Source organism: Chaetura pelagica, unplaced genomic scaffold (assembly GCF_000747805.2).
Source record: "Chaetura pelagica isolate M959 unplaced genomic scaffold, ChaPel_1.0 scaffold356, whole genome shotgun sequence".
Lineage (NCBI taxonomy): Eukaryota > Metazoa > Chordata > Aves > Apodiformes > Apodidae > Chaetura > Chaetura pelagica.
Window position 1 is genome coordinate 3536256 of NW_009953964.1, and position 15630 is coordinate 3551885.

At 34.6% G+C, this 15630-nt stretch overlaps 1 protein-coding gene across 1 annotated transcript in view; it reads right to left on the bottom strand.

Moving 5' to 3' along the window:
* Nucleotides 1-15630, bottom strand: part of GABRA6 (gamma-aminobutyric acid (GABA) A receptor, alpha 6) — a 50234-nt gene extending 34604 nt beyond the window's left edge. The window contains exon 1 of the mRNA XM_010002053.1: nucleotides 15561-15630. Within this exon, the coding sequence (XP_010000355.1) occupies nucleotides 15561-15630 (70 nt within the window). The remainder of the gene's footprint in view (nucleotides 1-15560) is intronic.

Below are 15630 nucleotides of genomic sequence, written 5' to 3' on the forward strand. Positions count from 1 at the left end.
ATGAACTACAGGAAATAATCTATGTCACAGAATATTACAGAGCATGTGAAACTGTTGAAGAAAATGGGGAAGGGAATGGAGTGTAATAATGACAGAGTAACAATGAGCCTTCTTTTGCCCAGTGCTATCTCACAATGCAGTTTCAAAAGTATTCCTATTGAATATATTCTGAGTACCTGAGGGAGATGAAGTATTCTTAGAAATAACATTTAAAAAGAGAAATGCTGCTCTACCTAGGTTTTGTCATGGTTTTGACAAATGCTGATACCTAACAAAACAAAGAAAATTCTACAGAAATAGAACAGAAGTTGATTGCTAGACATCAATTTTGTTTGTTTTCTTATCTCCATCTGCTGGGGGGAGGCCATATTACAAAATTGTCTGCAATGGCATGTGTGGTTTAAGACTGCTTTACCTCTTGGCTAAATGTTTAAGTTATGCATAGGATAAACTGACTGCAATAACAAATTAAGATACGTGAAAATCTGAATTTTTTTTTTTCTCTGAAAATGCACTTAATAATCTTACTTTCAGCCTCCTTGGCCTTATAATTCATAGGTGCAAGTGTTTGGAGAGTAGCAATAGAAATGGAATATATTGAAAATCAGTATTAAGGCATCAATTTTTTTTATTAATTTGGTTTTGGTTCATAACACTAACTGCATTAGTAGTAATATGCATTTACATATTTACAAAAATGTTTACTTTATTGCAATAGCAGTCAAGTTTAACAGTTTGGTTATGACTGGAGCAACAAATCTTGTGCGATTCCACTGGTAAATTCTTTAAAAAGTAGAGATGTTAGTGCTTTAAAATTGGCTTAATAAAAGATGTTATTCTTCTGTACTGTTATCAAAGTTACTTTGACTTTTATGGCACAAATGTCCCTAATCCTTTTTTGTAAGTAAAGAAGAAAATAAGGTTTGACATCTTCAGTTTAATGGACGCATTGAGATTTATGTGACTATTTTGCATAATTATTGCTGATCACATGGTCTGGAGGCTCTAAAAATTCATAGCAGGGCAGCTGCTGGTCTTTATCTTTTGTGGTACACCAGAAGCCCTGTTTGACTTAGAGTACTATTCAAGAATATCTTTATGCTCAGCCCTTACTCTGTGCCATATTTTGCTGAAATATTTTTATCTGAGCAAAAGCTATGTATATCGATGTTGGTTCAACTGCATGTGCATCCAACCAGTTATCTGACTCAACTCTTACTTGAACGTCCCAGCTTCATTTTACTTTTGTCTGAACAGGAGTACAGGAGTTACTTTTGCCATTAGGAGGCCTGATGCTGGAGGGCATTGTTTTGTTGTTTGCTTTTTGTTTGTTGTTTTTGTTGTTGTTTGGGGTTTTTTGTTGTTATTTTTTCTTAAAATTGTAACAGAGTCTGAAATTTTTATTATTTATTTCAAGGTGATTGAGGTATTGTTTTTTTTTTCTTCTATCTGAGCTATGATCAAACTGAAGTTTTAATGTGCATTTGTTATACAAATGTATTGATTTTGATCAAAGTAAGTAAAAATGATATAAAGATGGTTATGATAGGAAGAAAATAATACTTGTCTCTAATTGCCATGTGTTTAATTTTGCAGTCTATTATTATTTTAACAATCAACTAAGATATGTTATATAACCCAGTGAAATGCAGATTGTCTTAATGTATATGTGTTTCTTGACCTACTTGGCAATGAATTCCTGGTTTCAAGGCCAGATTATTGCATGTGCATCAGAAGTGAATTTTGAATTCTATTGTATTTCAAGAACTTACACCAAATATTAGGACTCATCTCAGCTGGCCATAGCCAAATACAAAGATACGTCTATGTAGGGAAGAGCTGTCAAGTTTATATATTTTGTGGTCTGAAGCATGGAATGTTTTCCTAAGAAAAAATGTTCATTCCTTGAAATTTAAGGATTACATATCTACTAAGTAGCAGCCTCAAAATGGGGCTTCCCTTTGAAAGGACAATGAATTAAGGCATGACAGATTATTTCTCTATGGTGTTAAGGATTTTCACTCATGCAAATACAAAACACAGCAAAATATTAAAAAGAACAATTGGTAGTCAAAAAGCAGCTATTCTTGGTCTAACACACAATGACTGGTATTCAACAGCTGAGAAACATAAGATAGAAAGTACAACAGCTTTTCTAGAACTGTGGTTTTTGTTCAGGAATTAAATAAGGACAGTTCATGCCTTCACTAATGCAAAGCATCAACTGTGTGTTGAAGCATTATTTAGAACATTTATGAAAACCCTCTTGAAATCTGACCAGTGTGCAAATCAGCAAGGTATGAAAGGATAACACCTGAGTAGTACTTCTGTTCTCTGAGGCACTTCTAATTGGTTGATTTTTGGTTTTGCAAAGTGTCATTCATGCATGCTATGTTGCAAGTCCTACTTGAAATTGCTGACAGCTTCAACTTCTGCCCAGGTCTGTCAACAACAGCATTTATGTACATAGCTGAGTTGTATTGAGTTGTATATACTGAGGAAATTTAATTTTCTTTTTAGCAGATACATGTCTTTATGCCGAACTTTCAAAACAGAATCCTAATTTTAGGAAAAAAGTTGTATATTTGCCATTTCTAGAAGCTATTCAGTGTATACTAAGCATGTGGGCAATTTTCTCCCTCTCTGCAAAACTTGCCCAATCTAAATCTGAAACTGCATGATGTCATTCAGCAAGCAAAATCTAAAATCTGTGAATACCTTGCTAGCAACTTTTAAAATTGTTTTTAGTAAGCATTTCTGATCTTTCTACTTCTTCTAAATCTTATTACCATCTCTAGTTTTTCCAATAAGAACTGGGGCTTTCAAATTTTCCTGGATCATAACACAAATATATAATCAAATTTAACGAAACATTAAACACAGAGCTTAAATGTGGTTCAGTAAAATCATTAGCTGGAAATAGGATATAGTGATGATTGAACTTGGAATCTGTGGAGTCCTTTTAGGAACTACCTTATCTTTTTCAGTCCTCTAAAAAAAGATTGGAGGTCTGATGGGTAGTGTTTGTTAGTTTTCCCCTAATCTTTCCTGATATTAATGTGATTATAAGGGCATAAATGCATACATTTTTTGAACAATGCCAATGACGATTGAAAAAGAAAATTGGATATTTTGAGGTAGATCCAGTAGTGCATAAAAGTGTGGTTAAAACTGGTATATCTTTAATACTAGTTGTCTACAGTTACACCTATGCAAAATGTGTACTTCAGTCCCTATAAAGGCAGTTATTTCAGCATGCTGATATATTTATGTTCGATACAGGTGAACATACATTATATAACATATATTAACTGATTTTTCTCAGCTTCAATATCTCAGCCTGAGAGACTTTTCTTGCTTCTTCCAAGTGATTAATTTTTAGCTTTGTCAGAAAATAGTTTTGTACTGAAATTTTATTCTTGAGGGAAATGAAATTTTTACTCCTAAAGCTGTTTTAATGGGAGAAAAGGAAACTTGAAATTTCATATTAGTTTTCCTTATTTAAAGAACACCTCAATTTCATGAGAACACTTAGAATTCAGGAGCCTTTGCAACATAAGCAAATTGTTTTGACAAATCTCCTTCCCTCATTCCTAAAAAAATTACTATCCCATCTATGAGAGAACTCATTAGTGAAAGAAAAGAAGAACTGTATGTTAGCATTGCTTTTATTTTGGTACTCAATAATATAATCACCAGAAGTATAAACTTCTCTTCTGCTTTGACATGTCCAAATTGAAAAATAAAATGGTCTGGTGTTTTCAGAGACCACCCAGGCACTTTCAGAAAAGTGTTCTAGCTTAACTCAATGTCTGCAGAAGCTCAGTCATCATGTGAAGATGTTGAAGCAAAACACTTCATGAGGGTGGTGTACACAAGTTTGGTACTACTGGTTTTTTTTCCTAACAGTGGGTGAAAGGTAACTTTTTTAAAAAACCTGGCTACAGCTTTTCTGTGATTATAAGCAAACTTATAAACTAGTATGAAATATTTATCAAGTAGTGAACCCTTTAATATGACTTATTCAAGAGAAGGCAGGAAGCTGGGAAAAGGTTTTAAGTTTTTGAGGTTTTGGACTCTACCTTTTAGAATAAATGGCAAACTAAAATCCAAATGAGAGACTCTAATTCTGCTCAGTAAATAAGGAATCATGTAGGATCTGATATGCAACCTGATTCTCACATATCTTTTAGAGTTAATAAATAAGGTGGTCAGGTAAATCCTTGTTGTTTACTGTTACAGAGAGAGTTTTCTTACACATTCTTAAGGGGTGGGAAGGAGAAAGAAAGAGGGAGAGAAGAAACCCAAATAGGTGGTGTAAGATTTTCTTTAATTAAAAAGATGTCTGTATTTTCTGACTAATGATTTAGCCTCCAAATAAAAGAAGCATTTTCATAATGCAGAATAAAGAAATTATTACAAGAAAAATATTAGGTTTTTTCATTTTTAGAAAATTCCTCCTTTCCTCAATTTCCTCAGCTCCAACAGAGTGTAGTAGAGGAACTCATTTGCAAACTTAGTGCAGTAATACAAATCCTTTTCCAGGAAATAAGGTTGTTAGAAAGCTCAGTAGTTCATGGCCTAATTTGAAGCCAATAAAAATGTTTCCCTTTTGAGAATATCGATCAACCCTTAATATGTCATATGAAAGTCAATTCCCAAAACTCCTATTTCTTTTTACTGCAAACAGCTTAAAGCCTTCTGATTGTTCCCAGGCAAACCAAAACTGTTTAATTGATCCTAAGTAGGAATTCAAGTAAATTCTGTACGTAAGCTTATTTATCAATGTGGTAAATGTCCAGGTTTTGATAAGTCATGAATTTGCCCTCTAAATTGCATGCATAACTCTACTCCATTAAAGGAACTAAATCTGATTAGAATATTTTATATGCAAGATGTACTATCCTGAACAAAGGAGTCTTTCACACTTAAATCTAGAACACTGTCATGTCTTCAGATGTCATGAAGACTAATAGCAATATTTTGAGTGTCTTCAGGTTTCAAAACTATTTTAATTGATACAATTTTCTAGATGTTTAAGGGTATTTGGACATGGAAATGCAAATTAAATATCACCCATATCTTAGATGCCAGTTAACTGTTTATTCACACTGTGTTCTACCGAATACTTTGGCCTAGGAGAAGGAAATATTTTCTCTTGTTTAAGTTTTTTTACCCCAATTAAGATTGCTAAGCATCTGCTAACATGGGATAAGTTCCATAAATCATAACTCAAGGGAAAACTACCCTTACAGTAATTAAGTGTTAATTCTCAATTCTATCATCTTATCAAGGTTTCGTTCAAGATTCCATATTGATTCTCCTGATCATTGCATAACCTCTAAATTTGTTGCTTAGACTGAGGTAATGCTTCCCCTACTGGTCTCTTTTCTTACTTTAGTAATGCAAAAAGGTCAAGCTACAGATGCTTTGTTCACAGTTATCCTGCCATTATATTTATGACTTTGACAAACATAAACCCCAAAGCACCCACAACCCTCCCCCCCAAGAAAAAAAACAAACACAAAACCAAAAAAAACCCAAAACAAGAACCTCAGACCCCCCCCCCAAACAAACAAAACCAGAAAAAAAAACCCCAGTGATATTCCAGGGTCCCAGAACTACAATTCAAGTTCTTCTGTCAATCAAGTGGGTTGTTGATGCATGGCCATCCTTTCCTTCCCCAGTTTGTGGCAGCTGAAAAGTGTCCAATTTTAAGTGCCACTTTTCTTCCTGGCATGAGCAGAATGGAGTGCATTTCTAAGTTGCTAAAAGTGCCACATTACTGATGAAGCTCATTAGTGGGCTCAAGATGAGCATTGTGCAGAGATGTACTAAAGTAAAATACTCAAGGATCTGAGGTGAATAACAAGGCTGTCTACAGCAGTAGGTAGTGTCATGGAATGTGAATGTGTGGAGACTTCTCTAGTACTAGGGTGCATAATAGTTTATGTGTTTTTTATTTGAAACATTCTCATTAGTGACATTTTTACAGCAGATATCTTTTTCTTGATCATGGGGAAATTTGACAGCAAAGATTCACCTATGACAGCAAAACTTAAATCAGATTTGGTTTTATAAGCTGTAATAAAATCACCCCTTCCCGGCACTATTTTTTTTGTTGGAATTACTCAATTTAAACAGTGTGTAAAACCTGCAAGTATTTCCTTAGATCTATAGAGCCATCCTTTTCTCAGATGATGACCGGCATCTTGCTTGGAAGCAGAAATTCCATTTGTTGCTTCCAGAAGTACGTATGGTTGAAAAAGGTGAGTGGAAAAAGCTGGGCTTTCCGGGTAGATGTGCAGGCCCAGAAACTGACTTTGAATGGTTAATACCTTCTTCTGAAGCTTCAGAGAGCATTAGACATTGCTTCTCTCCCTTTCTCCAAGACAGAATAAGAAAGGCCTTGGAATGGAAAACCATACGTTATAAGCAGGGTGCCTGAAGGTTATGCCTCTAAGAACATGCTTTTATAAAACTAAAACATCTCTTTAGAAAGATTTAAAAAAAAAAAAAAAAAATCCACCTTACTGAGTTACAGTTTTCTGCTGCCTTTCACTCTGAACTCCAACTCCTATAACAAATTTGGTATCTCTCAGCAAAACCTGATGGGCAAGTGACTTAGAACATTAGCAAGCTTGTTAATTACAAGTTCTGTGTCTCTCTTACCTATCTTGCAAGTAGTCCTTCTTCTGGGAAACACACTTGTTTTTTTTTACACCATTTTTTGGTGAAATGTTGGCTCTCGAGTGATCACATATAAGATGATGCTGTTTTAGCAACATTAGTCCTACCTTTAGATCTCAAGCTCTCAAACAAGTTTCCAGTGGTTGGAGGATAGAATGTCCCAAAGTAGTTTGCCAGCTGAGTCATGTAACACAAGGCAGAGGATGCTGTTAATGAGGAAAATCAAGTCCCTTCTGTTCATCAAATCTGTCTGATAGGAGCACATGCCTTTACTTGTTTTCCAATTTACAGTATCTTTTACTGATCTGAAGGAGACTTTGAAGTGTAAAGTAAAGAGGTGAGTGATGGGTATCTAGCCTTTGCAGCAGGGATGGAAAAAAGTCCCATCTGCCAGTCAGAGGTCCTAGAGAAGAGCCTGGTGAGAAAGATGGCTTTAATACCTATTTCTCTCTCAAAATACAAAGTCCAGTTAGAACAAAATTTATGAGTTTATAAACTCTTTATGAGTTTATATATTGAACTTAACTAGGAAATCCAAAAGTTACTTGCCCTCTCAGATACGTGTTGTGAAAATCTCACCATTTGGTATGGCATGTTCACAAGAAAGTGATGATGAAATTAATGTAATCAAATAATAGTAAAGTATATTTAAATTTGGAAGTAGTGAAACCACATGTGAACTTCATTTTTGTACAATGCAGGCTATATATTCAAACCCTAAAATCATTCTGGTTTTGAATTTGAGAGACTTCAATGGAATATGGCTTCCAGGTTGCAAGACACTGTACTTCTTAGGTACTTCGAATGTTTGGAAATGACCCATTGCTTCTTAACAGCTCAAAGCTGGTGTGAGTGCAAACAAAAAAATGCAACAACTAAACATGAACAGACTAGCAATGCTGAAGACCAAGAGATGGGTTTACTAAGGGGAGATCTATTTAGGCACTTTGATGATGCAGTCAGATGTTTAGCAGAATTATTTAAAAGCAATTTAGGGAGCAATATCTACTTCCCACTGAATTTCACTTAGTCACTTCTGCAAATCCCATATGTATCTTTTACTGCTTTAGGCACTTTAAATATCTGGCCAAAGGCAGCTGAATAGCTGAAGTCCATTAAAACTGTGGGCAGACTTTTGTTTTCTACTACTGGAAATGAGTCGTGTTTCAGACTAGACCTCAAATTAATAAAAGTTTTGAGTTCAGAGACTGTTGTTCAATGGAGATGTCAAAATTGTGACATTAAGTCAGTATGAACTGCTAGAACTATCTGTACATACTACTTTTCACTAACATAATTTTGTAAGATATGTAATCAGAAGTGCAGTACTTTGGTTAGCTTTCTTTTTTCTCCTTTGTTTTTCCTCTCTGTTGGAAATTAAGCTATTGAACATTCCTGGCTGGATACCAATTGTAATCTTTTGTGAAATTAAGAGATCACATATCAAACTAAGTGTATCTGTTTCTTTGTAGAAGCAAATTATGTTAATTTTCTAAGAAACTCCTACAGAATAGGACACATAAATCATAGTGCTTGGTGTTTGGCATTTTCTTTTTGCCTTATTTAAAAAAAAAAAAAAAGTGTGTGTATATACACACACACACAAAATTATTTTCTACTTTTTTAAGCTTACAGAGTAATATGGACTAGGCATGAGTAAAGCCCCCATTGCTGGTACTTCAATTAAACAACAAGCATCTAAATTGTTTGGAATTGTTTGGTGGGTTTATTTAGCAGATGACTCATAACCAACAGAATGGGAAACATCTTTATATACAGCCGTCTGTTACAATGCCATGCCAGTACACAGAAGGGGAGAATGGACAGTGTCTTTCTTTTCTAGTCTCAATTGAGGTTACTGTTTGTTTTTCTTGACATGATCTGACTGACTGTGTGGAAGAGGGTTCCAAATGCAGAATGCAATATGTTAAGTCTGTGAAAAATATGCAGGGCTTCATAATAAATATAAATCTTCCCTCTAAAGAAGTTAGATATGACTGAAGGATTAGTGAGAGTGCTAGTGTGGTCTCAGGCCAGCTTTACTTCTTCTTCTTTTAAGCACCTGTTCTTACAATGAGCCAATTCATATAAAACCCGGAAGCTTATAGCCTGCAAAAACATACTCTAATAGAGTTTTCAAGTTAGAAGGGTTTTTTTATTATTAATCATTAAGGGGTTTTTAAGACATAATTTCATATGAAACACAAAACATTTCTTCAACATTATCCATGGCTTGTTGGTATTTGCATTTTATTAAGGAAATGCTGTTTACAAGATTATTAATGAAAAGCTAATGAATAAAATGGCAAGTGAGTATTCCCAACAAATACTTGCATGTTTCCCAGAAGGTTTTGGGATAATCTTCAGGAAGTGCAAGAAGAATCGGGTAACTCAAGTGATGTACCTGAAAGGTGTAAAGGGTGATCACATAAAGCAACAGCTCTTACTGGTTCCTAAGTGAGCCAGCAGCATTCCTTCCATACAAATATATAAAATAATTAACAGCTTATTAAATAGTTGTGACTTGCAGCAAGTTTGAATTAGAAGGAAGTATATATACACACACACACGTCATTCATACATAAATATAGAGTTGTAAATGCTTTACCAATTGCAAACAAAAGAGTGGAGGAAAGTCTGATGAGAGCAATAGCTTATGGGTGATATACAGAGATACTAACTCTATAAGCTGCTGTTGGATGCTTACACCCAAAAGAGGTTCTCTCTGATTTATTTATTCCTCTGTGAAACTAATGCCCACTTATTGGTTTACCAAGTGATTTGATTGCCCTATGAAACATTCTGGAGATCATTATTAATCATATGATACTCAACTCTAAGTTATCTAACCCAGATCTTATAGCTTTGCAGCTCTTGTGCTATCTGATTTTTGGAAGACCATGGATAATAGTGAAATAGCTTTAATTTACTGAGATTAAAATAGGCCTTTCTCTCTCCCCTATGTGCCCTTACAGAGATGCATTTAAATGAAAATGCAAAAGAGAAATGGTTAAGAAAAAAAAATGGAAGTGGAATATAGCAAGTTCTATTGTCTTTGTTAGAGAAGATGGCAATATGTTTAGGGTTTAATGTCTTTGTATACTTAAATGTTTTGGTGTTTTTGGTATCCAGGGGGTCCTTCTGATATGCTAGATGAATGTAAGCATTACAATGGTTTGTAGAGCAAAGACTTGTCCTCTTCTTTGTTTCTACAGCATAACTGTATGTTACCCTGAGTCTACAAGAATTAACTGCTGCACTCTTAAGCTCAGTGGTGATTTGACCAGATGCAAGAAGCTCTAATCTGGACTATCAGAGGACATAGCAATTGATCTGCTAATCTTAATCATTTATGACTTCACAGGACTGTCTGAAACTTGTTGGTTTATTTTGTTACTCTACCAAGAGTGATCAATAACTCTACATTGAAAGAAAATGAGGGTGAAGCATAGTATTTCTACGAGCGTCATATTCTGTGCTTGTAGTATAAAGCACAGTATTTCTAAGGTATTTATTTTACAGACTGGAAACAGAATTTGACTTAACTTGCATGAAAATATTTATATATATACATATATATATATATAGCTAGTGGTTTTATAAGGCTGTTCCTGTTTGCATGGAGACAACACTCTCCATTGTAGCTAATATCTATTTTGGTAACAGACATTCAGGTCAACCTGTTCTCATACAAATTTTCAATAAACACATTTTTCCAGCCCCTCTCCCCCCATAGATTCTAAATAGATGGGAAGATGTAAAGCAAATGGGCAAGGTAGAAGAATTGCATGTTTATTTTGGCAAGAAATATTATTGTTTGCTACTGTATAGTATGAGGACTGTAAAAATAAATCTTACTTTTATTGCATTCTATGAAGTTTTAGGGTGCAACTTCAAAACTGGAATTTCTTAGTCAAAGAATAAAAACTGGTATTTCTGTAGGCAGCCAGCTAAGCAGGCAGGATAACTGTGCAAACAAAGGTTATTGCAGTCATTGTCTGCACCTTACTTTCAAAATTTGGCTTCATTTTATTTACAGAGCTGTTTATTAAATAATGTAAGAAGCTGATTCCACTGTGCCTCTTTGTTACCAGAGTTGCAGAATGTAAATAAATTAGGGTTGTATTCTGAAACTGTTTTATTTTACAGCAAGATTTAATAAGAACTGCATGTAATTAAAATTAGAACTTGATTGCCAACTTCTGATCTACTCTAATGCTTATATATTTTATTATCTTAGAGAGTGCTAGTGTAAAATTTTTCAGTAATTGAAAATTATTATTACATTTCAAAATATTTTCCAACAACTGCACTGTTGTTAATAACCTAACTAGTTTAACTAAAATAATTAAAAATCATTTGGATCTGTAGTACATTTCCAACCACTCAAACTATTCTATGAGCCTGAAGTCAGTTTCACAAGCATCATCAAATGGCTTGTGTCATTCAGGACTCTATATATTAGTATATAATATAAAATATTATGTAATATGTAAAATATAATGTCTTCATGAATGATTTCTCTTCATGAACAAGAAATATTTCTTTCTAGCCAACAAAGAATTGCCCTTTAAGATACAATAATCAGAGGGCAGAGAGAAGTAGTTCTAGTGACTGGAGTCTATTGTTTGTGTGTTTTGGTTTGGGTTTTTCTGGTTTGTTCTTTTTATTGCTGTTGTTGATTCGGTTTTTGATGAATTCACAAGAAAATCCAAGCCTTGGGATTGTATTAGATTCTGTGTGGCTTTGTAGTAAGAAACATGACTGACAATCTTGGATCAGGAACACTTCAAAATTAGAGAAGCTGTGTCAAGATGCTCCTCAGGAAAGCATTCCTGTATCAGAGCCCATTATCAGATATCGGCACTTTATTCTTGATAACAGCACTTAGAAAAGGTTCCAGTGTATGAATGCACGATGCTTGGTGCTATTCTCACAGAACCTGTATATTGCTAAATCCCAATTTTAAGTCTTTAAGTAATAGAAACTCTGTTTGATTTCCAGAGATTTATTTTGCCAAGATCATACTTCTCCCAGATACTTTGATTTAAAGAAAGTAAAACTTGGAATTCTAGTGTCAGCATTAATGGAAAAAAACCCAAACATAAAACCCCAACATTTTTCCCCTGCATGTCCTGCTTTCAATGACAGGATAAGATAAAAGAGGGGAAGGAGAGGCTTTCTTCATGATTAATTTCAGAAGCACTCCTTTACACTGAGGTACTATTGATCTTTTCTGTTTGGGTTTGGGATTTTTTTGTGGGTTTGGTTTTGGTTGTTTGTTTATTTTTTTGCTGTTTGGATTTTGGTGTTTTGTGTTTTGTTTTTTTCCCCCAACAAGTTCTAGCATACTTGTCTGTAAAAATCACTCTCTTACATTGCATCATCAAAGGTGGTTCACTTCTGCATGGATCACTGGCAAACCAGTAGCAACTAAATAATTTACTGGGACAAAACAGAGAAGGTGTCCTAGCGGTGATAGTGAGACATTGCTCTTTTTCCATGGTTCATCATTGAAGAGAGGGATCCTTACTGTAGTTGATGAGAAACAGAGCTACATAAAGGCTCCATAGCCCTTTTGAGTCACTGACAGAAGTGTTTCGTTACTGTCTTTTAATTCTACCTTGTTTTATGCTACTGGTTTTTTCAATACTAATTTAGGGTTTTTTAGGATTTTATAATACACAATCCAAATTATTTTAAAAAGTGGAAACACAGCAGCATTTGTTGTGCATTTTTTTTCCACTGCATGCAGTCCATGTCAGTATCTTTGTTGGTTACCTTGGAAACTATAATGGGATGAAATTTGATTGGCTGTATTCTCCAATTGATTATTAAAGTCGTGGGCAGTTTCAAGTGGCAGACATCTCATAGGTTGCACAAAGTAAGTATCACTACATGAGTCACAATTTAAGATTTTTTTTTTTTTTTTTTTTAAAGTAATCCACATGAAGTGGTACATCTATAATGCCTCAGAAGTTTCATCAGAATGAGTAATGGGTTGAAAGTTTCACCTTTATTGAAACGATAGTGTTTTTTGGGTTTTCTTCCCCCTCCAAGACATGTAACTCCTCATTTAATGTATAAAGCTATTTCTTGCTTCTTTTTTTTTTTTTCTGATCGTATTTGCTGTCGGAAATGCTTTTGCCACTAAAAGGGAGGAGCAAAAAAACCCCACAAAACCCTAAACCAAAAAAAGCCCACAAACAATCCCAGAACAGGAGAAGTCTTTGTAAGTAATTATTAACATTACCAGATTTAATCTTATATTTTGTATATTCAAAGGTATAAGAGCCATCTGCATCCTTTAAGTTGCTTATATTCCTCCCCTTTTCTATGTCTTAATAATTGCCATGAAAATTATTTAATAGCCTGTCCTCACATAGCTGAAGACTGATAGACTAAAAAGTGATGCATCCAAGTATCTTTAATTTTGTTTTTCTTACATGTTTTTCAGCAATACAGGAACATTTTTTTTTGTTGTTTTCAACCAGAAATTCACTGGTGACTAAAGCCTCCTTATGTCAAAATTTCTCAGTTTCCTTCGAAAAGGCAAATTATATGGCATAAACATTGTCTCAAGAAATTTAGAGTCATGGATGATGCTGTAGTTCCCCTATACTTTGCTGTTATTTTTACTATTTAATGTTACTTGACTATCATTGTCTGTCAAAAAAAGTTCAATAATTGAACTTAGTGAAGAGTTTTCACCTTGCAAAGAGCTAATGTCCCAGAGTTCTCCAGGATGTTCATATGATTTTATTAGGAAGAAAGAATAAGTACAAAGCAAAATGACTATCCCATTTAGCTGCTACTTTCTTAGGAGCAGCATTTCATTTTCATTCTTGAATTACTCCAATACCTTTTTCATAACTGTAGGCATTTTTTTTTTCAATTATGAAAAAAAATGTATAGCTTAAGTACATCTTCACCTCTGTGCTCTACCCTGATAATGATTAACAGCAATGGAACAGGTTGCCTGAGGAGGTTTTGCAGTCTCCACCTTTGCAGGTTCTTAAGACCTGACTATATAAAGCCCTGAGTGATTCTCCCTGACATCATAGCTGACTCTGCTTTTAGCAGGAGACAGGGCTAAATGACCACTGAGGTCTCTTCGAGTCTGAATTGTCTTATGCTATGAACCATTTTCACAATAATTGTCTTATTTGCGGCAAGTATTTACCTCTATCTCTCTGTCTATTTCAAGACCAGTAGCTAGACAGACACATAATTTTTCTCTCCTCTAAGTAATTTGCTCCATTTTGCATATATTGAAGCTAGATGCTGATTTCCAATTTCAGAGCTTTCAGTGGTGCCTGCAGAGGTCTTGTCTTCCTTCCTGTTCCAAGTTGGCCAAAAATATGCAGAGCAAAGTTGTGAATTGGAAATATTCTGATCAAATAATTTTGACCTGAGCTGAACTCCTGTCCTATTTCTTACAAGTTTATTGACCAGTTGGACAGTCAAGCATTAAGCATAGACATCCAAACACAGATATCTTGCACAGTTTCTCCAAGCTCTTGGCTCCACTGTAACCATGTCACTCATTCTTTTGAAGTAGGAAACTCCAGGAATTCAAGGGCTAACCCTCCAGAGCAATCAGCTACCTTTCTCTGCCTGGAAGGAATATAATACTGAATTGTAATAGTTCAGTTTATTGCATGTAGGCAATTACCTTCTTCAACCAAATTTATAATCTTTCAAAATAATAAAATCAAGCTTTTTGTACACTTCAATTGTCTCTAAAATTGTGCAGCTGTGAATTAAGTATTTTTCTATACTTTAATTTGTCAGACTGTTGCAACAGCTCTCTTTTATTTTGCCAAGAACTGAAGTTGGACATCTGGCCTGTGGTTACCTGATTCATCCCTCTTGGCATTTTTTGTATGAGCATGACATTCTTTCTTCTAATTTTCTGGAGTTTCTCCAGTATTCTATGATTTATTAGAAAATTAACAGGAGTAGACAAGACCTTTCCTCTGCCTCATCTCTTTAGTATTCCTTGGGGCTATTCATTTGTAGTTTTGTTTGTTTGTTTCTTCCTATGTTTTCTGTTTTATTTTTTTTTGTTTATCCTTGGTAAGCTTTCCTCCTTAGTATCCTTTCTAATAATTCATTGTCAACAAAATATTTTGTTATCTTCCTCTGCAAGAACTTATCCTGGGTTTGGTTTTGGTTTTTTGTTTGTTTTCACATAAAGCATTATAGCTTGCACTTCTTTTATTGTATCCCTAATTATTATACTATGAAATTTATAATTTGGTATAGTACATCTATTAAAGCTATATTTCTTCATTACATGGGGTATTAATTGTCATGAAATTAAGCATTCTCCACTGATTCTTCCTGTCCTGCTTCAGCTTTTCTCCATAAAATGTTGTTCCTGTTGCTCTCTGTTTCAAATATTTTGTGGTGCCACTAACCGTACCTCTGTTGTAGATAGGACTGGGTACTTGGTTGCAGTTCACTTGGAGCCAATTTGTAAAGATGTTCACACTCTTAAATAATTTTTTTAATCAGCAGTATTTGGACATGAGGAAGTTTTTACAAAATATTTTTATATCTAAATACATTTAAAAACACTTTTCCTTTGTTTCAGTACCTTATTCATACCTTAAACATTTACTTGTGAAGGTTAAGCACTAAAGATTTGGGGGTGCTGAAGTACATATCCCAGATAAAAAGCTGCAGCTCTTTGCAGCTCCTAAACTGCATGTTTGTTAACCAAATGATTCCACAGGATGTTAGGTGCTGCTTGTAGCAACAAGTCCCTATGGCTGTGTGTGAAGCAGTGAAGATGTAACAGTACTTAATAGATGGTGTTTTGAATGCACAGTTAAACTGGGAATTTTTCTCCTGTCACCTCTCACCTGTTAGAAGAAAATGGGCTGATGTAGGAATAGTGCTAACTGGCAGGTTATGCCTGACTTCAGTTGTCAT